This window comes from Oncorhynchus masou, unplaced genomic scaffold (assembly GCF_036934945.1).
Source record: "Oncorhynchus masou masou isolate Uvic2021 unplaced genomic scaffold, UVic_Omas_1.1 unplaced_scaffold_3739, whole genome shotgun sequence".
NCBI classification, from domain to species: Eukaryota; Metazoa; Chordata; class Actinopteri; order Salmoniformes; family Salmonidae; genus Oncorhynchus; species Oncorhynchus masou.
Window position 1 is genome coordinate 26240 of NW_027010141.1, and position 8735 is coordinate 34974.

The 8735-nt window shown below is 38.9% G+C and overlaps 1 protein-coding gene across 1 annotated transcript; it reads left to right on the forward strand.

The window, feature by feature from the left end:
* Window positions 1-596: 596 nt before the first annotated feature.
* Window positions 597-8362, forward strand: LOC135534647 (integrin alpha-11-like; the record flags this gene model as incomplete). The annotated part of the gene is made up of 5 exons (XM_064961571.1): window positions 597-651; window positions 5457-5596; window positions 7356-7466; window positions 7872-7957; window positions 8152-8362. Coding segments are annotated over exons 2-5 (495 nt in total), but the record flags the coding sequence as incomplete, so codon positions are not given.
* Window positions 8363-8735: the final 373 nt, after the last annotated feature.

The following is an 8735-nucleotide window of genomic DNA, read 5'->3' on the forward strand; positions in this document are numbered from 1 at the left end:
ATTAACAAGTGTTCTACTGTTCCTCTGGTAAGTCACTTAGATATTAACAGGTGTTCTAATGTTCCTCTGGTAGGTCACTTAGATATTAACAAGTGTTCTACTGTTCCTCTGGTAGGTCACTTAGATATTAACAAGTGGTCTACTGTTCCTCTGGTAGGTCACTTAGATATTAACAAGTGTTCTACTGTTCCTCTGGTAGGTCACTTAGATATTAACAAGTGTTCTACTGTTCCTCTGGTAGATATTAACAAGTGTTCTACTGTTACTCTTAGACATTAACAAGTGTTCTACTGTTCCTCTGGTAGGTCACTTAGATATTAACAAGTGTTCTAATGTTCCTCTGGTAGGTCACTTAGATATTAACAAGTGTTCTACTGTTTCTCTGTTAGGTCACTTAGATATTAACTAGTGTTCTCTTAGATATTAACAAGTGTTCTACTGTTTCTATGGTACTGTATGTACGGAGCATATAATAACAATTTATGATAACACTGTGTATGTTCATCTGCAGGTCTCGCAGATATTAACATCAGGTTTGAACCCAGCAAGATCAACGTCTTTGTGAAGGACATTAACAAGTGTTCTACTGTTCAGCCATAGTGTGTCTAAACGTCACTGCCCGGACAGCCATACTTCCTACACAGGAAGTGGGTGAGTGTTCAAAAATGACCAATGAGTCCGTTATAGACTGGTGAGTCACGTTATAGACTATAATGTGTTCCTTCTACTGTTTATAACTTCAGTGAGTCACGTTATAGACTATAATGTAGCCTGTCCTCTATTGATTTAACTTCAGTGAGTCACGTTATAGACTATAATGTATGCATCCTTCTATTGGTGAGTCACGTATAATAACCACATTTCTTCTATGATTAACACTTCAGTGTATGGTTCATCTGCAGGTCATCCTTCAGTGTTATAACCAGTGAGTCACGCCATAGACATAATGTTTGCATCCTTCTAGCATAACTTCAACGAGTCACGTTATAGACTATAATGGACTGTACTGTTTATAACTTCAGTGAGTCACGTTATAGACTATAATGTAGCCTGATCCTTCTAATGTTTATAACTTCAGTAGTCACGTCTAAGACTATAATGTAGCCTGCATCCTTCTACAGTTTATAACTTCAGTGAGTCACAGGTTATAGTATAATGAGTGTTCAAAAATAACCAATTGAGTCACGTTATAGACTATAATGTAGCCTGCATCCTTCTACTGTTTATAACTTCAGTGAGTCACGTTATAGACTATAATGTAGCCTGCATCCTTCTATTGATTATAACTTCAGTGAGTCACGTTATAGACTATAATGTAGCCTGCATCCTTCTATTGATTATAACTTCAGTGAGTCACGTTATAGACTATAATGTAGCCTGCATCCTTCTATTGATTATAACTTCAGTGAGTCACGTTATAGACTATAATGTAGCCTGCATCCTTCTACTGATTATAACTTCAGTGAGTCACGTTATAGACTATAATGTAGCCTGCATCCTTCTATTGATTATAACTTCAGTGAGTCACGTTATAGACTATAATGTAGCCTGCATCCTTCTACTGATTATAACTTCAGTGAGTCACGTTATAGACTATAATGTAGCCTGCATCCTTCTAATGTTTATAACTTCAGTGAGTCACGTTATAGACTATAATGTAGCCTACATCCTTCTACTGTTTATAACTTCAGTGAGTCGCGTTATAGACTATAATGTAGCCTGCATCCTTCTAATGTTTATAACTTCAGTGAGTCACGTTATAGACTATAATGTAGCCTACATCCTTCTACTGTTTATAACTTCAGTGAGTCGCGTTATAGACTATAATGTAGCCTGCATCCTTCTACTGATTATAACTTCAGTGAGTCACGTTATAGACTATAATGTAGCCTGCATCCTTCTATTGATTATAACTTCAGTGAGTCACGTTATAGACTATAATGTAGCCTGCATCCTTCTACTGATTATAACTTCAGTGAGTCACGTTATTGACTATAATGTAGCCTGCATCCTTCTATTGATTATAACTTCAGTGAGTCACGTTATAGACTATAATGTAGCCTGCATCCTTCTACTGTTTATAACTTCAGTGAGTCACGTTATAGACTATAATGTAGCCTGCATCCTTCTATTGATTATAACTTCAGTGAGTCACGTTATAGACTATAATGTAGCCTGCATCCTTCTATTGATTATAACTTCAGTGAGTCACGTTATATTCTATAATGTAGCCTGCATCCTTCTATTGATTATAACTTCAGTGAGTCACGTTATTGACTATAACGTAGCCTGCATCCTTCTACTGATTATAACTTCAGTGAGTCGCGTTATAGACTATAATGTAGCCTGCATCCTTCTAATGTTTATAACTTCAGTGAGTCACGTTATAGATTATAATGTAGCCTACATCCTTCTACTGTTTATAACTTCAGTGAGTCGCGTTATAGACTATAATGTAGCCTGCATCCTTCTAATGTTTATAACTTCAGTGAGTCACGTTATAGACTATAATGTAGCCTGCATCCTTCTACTGTTTATAACTTCAGTGAGTCGTGTTATAGACTATAATGTAGCCTGCATCCTTCTAATGTTTATAACTTCAGTGAGTCATGTTATAGACTATAATGTAGCCTGCATCCTTCTATTGATTATAACTTCAGTGAGTCATGTTATAGACTATAATGTAGCCTGCATCCTTCTATTGATTATAACTTCAGTGAGTCACGTTGTAGACTATAATGTAGCCTGCATCCTTCTATTGATTATAACTTCAGTGAGTCACGTTATAGACTATAATGTAGCCTCCATCCTTCTATTGATTATAACTTCAGTGAGTCACGTTATAGACTATAATGTAGCCTCCATCCTTCTATTGATTATAACTTCAGTGAGTCACGTTATAGACTATAATGTAGCCTGCATCCTTCTATTGATTATAACTTCAGTGAGTCACGTTATTGACTATAATGTAGCCTGCATCCTTCTATTGATTATAACTTCAGTGAGTCACGTTATAGACTATAATGTAGCCTGCATCCTTCTACTGTTTATAACTTCAGTGAGTCACGTTATAGACTATAATGTAGCCTGCATCCTTCTATTGATTATAACTTCAGTGAGTCACGTTATAGACTATAATGTAGCCTGCATCCTTCTATTGATTATAACTTCAGTGAGTCACGTTATAGACTATAATGTAGCCTGCATCCTTCTATTGATTATAACTTCAGTGAGTCACGTTATTGACTATAACGTAGCCTGCATCCTTCTACTGATTATAACTTCAGTGCCAGAGATGTCAGATTGACTCCAACTACCTTGAGATATTGCTGATGTTGCTGAACTCTTTCTCTGCGCTTCTCATAATATGGGTTCTGTTTAAGCCGCCCACTGCTTACTGCTTTTATGGGGAGGAGAACTGAACAAATAAAACTGGATTCATCTTAATGGATGTAATATCCCAGTGGAGCCACAAAGCCTTGTTTATATTCAGGAAGAAGTTTAATCACTGTTGTTCGTTCACTGTACAGTCAGCAGAAGACCTCATTGTCTTTCAGGCAAAACTGACATCTTGATTAACTCTACTGTTGATCTCCTACTGTTCTATGTTTGAAGCAAAGCTTAGCCTTTCCAAGACTGTTTTATGTTTAGAGCAAAGCTTTCCAAGACTGTTCTATGTTTAGAGCAAAGCTTAGCCTTTCCAAGCTTGCTACACATTGGCTAAGGATCAAGTCAGCACTAGAAGTAATGCAGTTCAGAGACGCATAGTTGTAATCATGATCCAAACGTGTATTGCTCAATGTCTCTGCTTGGTTGTTGTTGAGTCAGTCAGACCGCTCTGTTGTTGGCTCACTAAGTGAAAGGGTGATGGCTTCTTGCCCCGGAGCAGAGCCACAGGAAAATGTTTCCTCGCTATCAGTGACAGTTTAGGACATCATTCTAGAGGGGTTACGGACATGCTAAGCCAACTGCTACATCTGATGAGAACTGATGTGGATTATCCTAGCCTCTGACTGTTAAGTAGCCTAGCATACTGTATGTAAATTGCCCTCCGAATAGTATGCATTCTGTCCACTCTACTCATTGAATTTCTATGGTGGCAATATAATCAGGCTGATGGTTGTCAGGCTGTGGATAACCCGACATGGCTACCCCACACTTCTGAATCTCCCTGGAGACCGTTTCGGTTGCCATGGCTCTGAGGTGTTGAATCACCGACAGTGACCCATCCGTGCTCTGACACAAGGTATCTCTGGTCACAATTTGTTTTAAAGGTTGAGGCCTGTTGGCTCAGGTTTTCCCCCTTGTGTGGGACTATAGGAGGCAGGCTAAGGAGGCAGGCTAAGGAGGCAGGCTAAGGAGGCAGGCTAAGGAGACAGGCTAAGGAGGCATTGAGGCGTAGATGTTTCTGGTTAACCTCCCAACCTCCCGCCATCTTTGTCACATATGTTGGACGGGCCAAACTAATAGGAAGAAGGCTCAGAAAGTTATCTTGTCCTCCGCCGGGACGGTTGGACATTTAGGGGAAACTGAACAGTGGGAACACATTGATTTGATTTCCCCCCATTATCATGTCTGGTCTAGTAACATCTGTCAGATGTGCTGCTGCTGCTGCTGGGGCTGCAAGTCTGTTGTTGTCAACTGTCCAAGGAAGACTAAACTTTGAAAAAAGAGATATCTCCAAATGTACCATGCTTTCAACTTTAAGCAGCATCTGATGGAAATGGAAAGAGCATGTGTTCAATATCCACTGAAGTAGCTATCAACTTTAATAGATACAGTAGTTGCTGTGGTAACCAAACAATCAGACTTGCTAGTTTAGCTAACCAAACCATCAGTTCTAGCTTGCCATTATGAAAATTGAATTCAACAATGCCAATGTTTTCAATTGAACTTTTGCTTTTAAAAAGCAGCTCAAATATAGAACATGTAAGAATGAACTATAGCCATTGAATTCTACCGTGAAAATATACCATACGTTATAGGGAAATAATGCACACTCTAGAATGCCTTTCAAGCCAATCAGAAAGGAGCATTCAACAATGCCATGGTATAATGGAGAGAGTAGGTATGAGGTATGGGAGACCAGGGTACTCTCCAGTTGGCATGCTCAGTAGGGTAATGTGCATGAGCTCCGCATTTTATGGTATTATCCCCAAGCTATTAAAGCAGTGTAATAAATAACGTGCCTCTTAAACAGTGTGGGTTGGAAATGAATCACTTCCAAAGCCATATGGCTCAAGAGGTCTAGTCAACTCTCTCAACTCCACAGTATTCACTCATTCAAATGTCCTCAACTGAGACGTGGTTTCAGTTCCTTGACGGTGGCTCTTGTATTTTGTCCAAGTGTCTTTTTTGTAATGTAATCTGTGCTGCTTCTGGTCATTACTTTATAGAAAATAAAGTATTGATGTATAGAACATGTTTCCAACATCCCTCTTTCTTCATCTCTCTAGCTATCACTTACAACACCACCATTGGGGAGCGCCGATTCAACCCCAGAGCCATAATGGACGACCCTGATAAACTGCTGTTTCGAAACCTGACCCTGCTTTCTGGAGAGGAGACCTGTCAACACATCTACTTCCATGTCATGGTGAGCACTGACTGAACTCTAGCTGAATTCCAAATCAACATCTAGACTCTAACCTATCCGAGAGATCTGAGATTATTGGATAGGTGGAAGCAATATGACTACTATACATACAGCCAATCAGAAGGTAAGATAGAGACTTGAGATGGTATTATCCAGAGCCATGTATTTAGATAATTGGGACAACTTTTATAATTGAAAATATTATAATTCTAGACATTCAGACATTCAGCATAGCAATACTGAAATATTCCCCTATGTAATGTTAATGGGGGAGGGGGAGGGAACATGGTCAATTCATAATGCAGAAACCTCAATGTCCTGACAATCTAAATACATGCCTCTGGTTTATTCCTAACATTATAACGTTTCCTATTCTATCATTATAATGTTTCCTATTCTATCCTATCATTACGTTTCCTATTCTATCCTATCATTATGTTCCTATTCTATCCTATCATTATGTTCCTATTCTATCCTATCATTATGTTTCCTATTCTATCCTATCATTATGTTTCCTATTCTATCCTATCGTTATGTTTCCTATTCTATCCTATCATTATGTTCCTATTCTATCCTATCATTATGTTCCTATTCTATCCTATCATTATGTTTCCTATTCTATCCTATCATTATGTTTCCTATTCTATCCTATCATTATGTTTCCTATTCTATCCTATCATTATGTTCCTATTCTATCCTATCATTATGTTTCCTATTCTATCATTATAATGTTTCCTATTCTATCCTATCATTATGTTTCCTATTCTATCCTATCATTATGTTTCCTATTCTATCCTAACATTATAACATTTCCTATCCTATCATTATAATGTTTCCTATTCTATCCTATCATTATGTTTCCTATTCTATCCTATCATTATGTTTCCTATTCTATCCTATCATTATGTTTCCTATTCTATCCTATCATTATGTTTCCTATTCTATCCTAACATTATAACATTTCCTATCCTATCATTATAATGTTTCCTATTCTATCCTATCATTATGTTTCCTATTCTATCCTATCATTATAATGTTTCCTATTCTATCCTATCATTGTTTCCTATTCTATCCTATCATTATGTTTCCTATTCTATCCTATCATTATGTTTCCTATTCTATCCTATCATTATAATGTTTCCTATCCTATCCTATCATTATGTTTCCTATTCTATCCTATTATAACGTTTCCTATTCTATCCTAACATTATAACGTTTCCTATTCTATCATTATAATGTTTCCTATTCTATCCTATCATTATGTTTCCTATTCTATCCTATCATTATGTTTCCTATTCTATCCTATCATTATGTTTCCTATTCTATCCTATCATTATGTTTCCTATTCTATCCTATCATTATGTTTCCTATTCTATCCTATCATTATGTTTCCTATTCTATCCTATCATTATGTTCCTATTCTATCCTATCATTATGTTTCCTATTCTATCCTATCATTATGTTTCCTATTCTATCCTATCATTATGTTTCCTATTCTATCCTATCATTATGTTTCCTATTCTATCCTATCATTATGTTTCAAATTCTATCCTATTATAAAGTTTCCTATTCTATCCTATCATTATAAAGTTTCCTATTCTATCCTATCATTATAAAGTTTCCTATTCTATCCTATCATTGTGTTTCCTATTCTATCCTAACATTATAATGTTTCCTATCCTATCATTATAATGTTTCCTATTCTATCCTATCATACAGTTGTAATAATGCTGATCCTCCCCACGTGTTGTTGATCCAGGAGACCACGGACTATGTGAGGCCCATCGTGTTCACTGTGGCAGTGGCACTGCAGGATCCCGACCAGGGCCCTGCGCTGGACGACACCTGGCCCACCACCTTCAGGACTGAGGTGAGATACACACATCTGACCACTGACCATCATCACTTCTTATGCAATCACTGATTAGAAATGTCTGGACAGGTAAAACAAAAACATTTTCTGGAACCTTCTGTTCATCTGTCCAATCATATCTAATCAGTGATCACTTCAAGGAAGCGATGAAGAAAGGAAGCGCTTTGAGCGGGTCACATGACTGCTTGACCTGACCACTAACCAGTCGTCTCCTTGTTTAGCTCTTAGTCTACAGCTTTATGAGTGGTATTGTAGCGATTAAGGGGAACATCCAGGGGCTTGAACCAGTGACACTATGGTTTGCAGGGCAAGCATAGTACTCGCTGTACCATAAAGGTCCAGACCTCTTGGCATAGCCGTACTATGATATGGATTGTAACTGAGTATCTCTCGCTCTACTAGCTTCCCTTCTGGAATGGCTGTGATGAGGACGACCGCTGTACACCAGGCCTGTCCTTACAGAGTACAACTGACCTGCTGTCTTGGAGGTGAGCGAGCACACACACACACACACACACACACACACACACACACACACACACACACACACACACACACACACACACACACACACACACACACACACACACACACACACACACACACACACACACACACACACACACACACACACACACACACAGAGATCAGAATTGATTGATTTCTCCCCCTCCCCCAACAGGCAGTTCTGTGGGAATGCAGTCCACTCCAGGGGTGCGATGTGTCGACGTCTGTCCGAAGGAGGGGCGGAGGGGTCAGAGCGAGTGATGGAGGGATCGAGGAGGAGGATGGTGGTGGACGTTCGTCTGGAGAATAGAGGAGAAAACGCCTACGGAGCCCGCCTCAACATCACCTACACTCCTAACCTTCGATTCTCTAGTCTCATAGTCAAGGTGATGATTCATAGTAGACAGTACATTGGATTTTAAAGACCAATATTCCAGGACCCAAAGACTATAGTGCACAATACAGTCCAATAAATGGCAGTACAGTAGACAACAGTACACCAGTATACCAGTACCGCAGACACCAGTACACCAGTACACCAGTACTGCAGACACCAGTATACCAGTACCGCAGACACCAGTATACCAGTACCGCACACCAGTACCAGTACAGACACCAGTATACCAGTACCAGACACCAGTACACCAGTACCAGACACCAGTATACCAGTACCAGTACCGCACACCAGTATACCAGTACCAGACACCAGTATACCAGTACCGCAGACACCAGTATACCAGTACCGCAGACACCAGTACA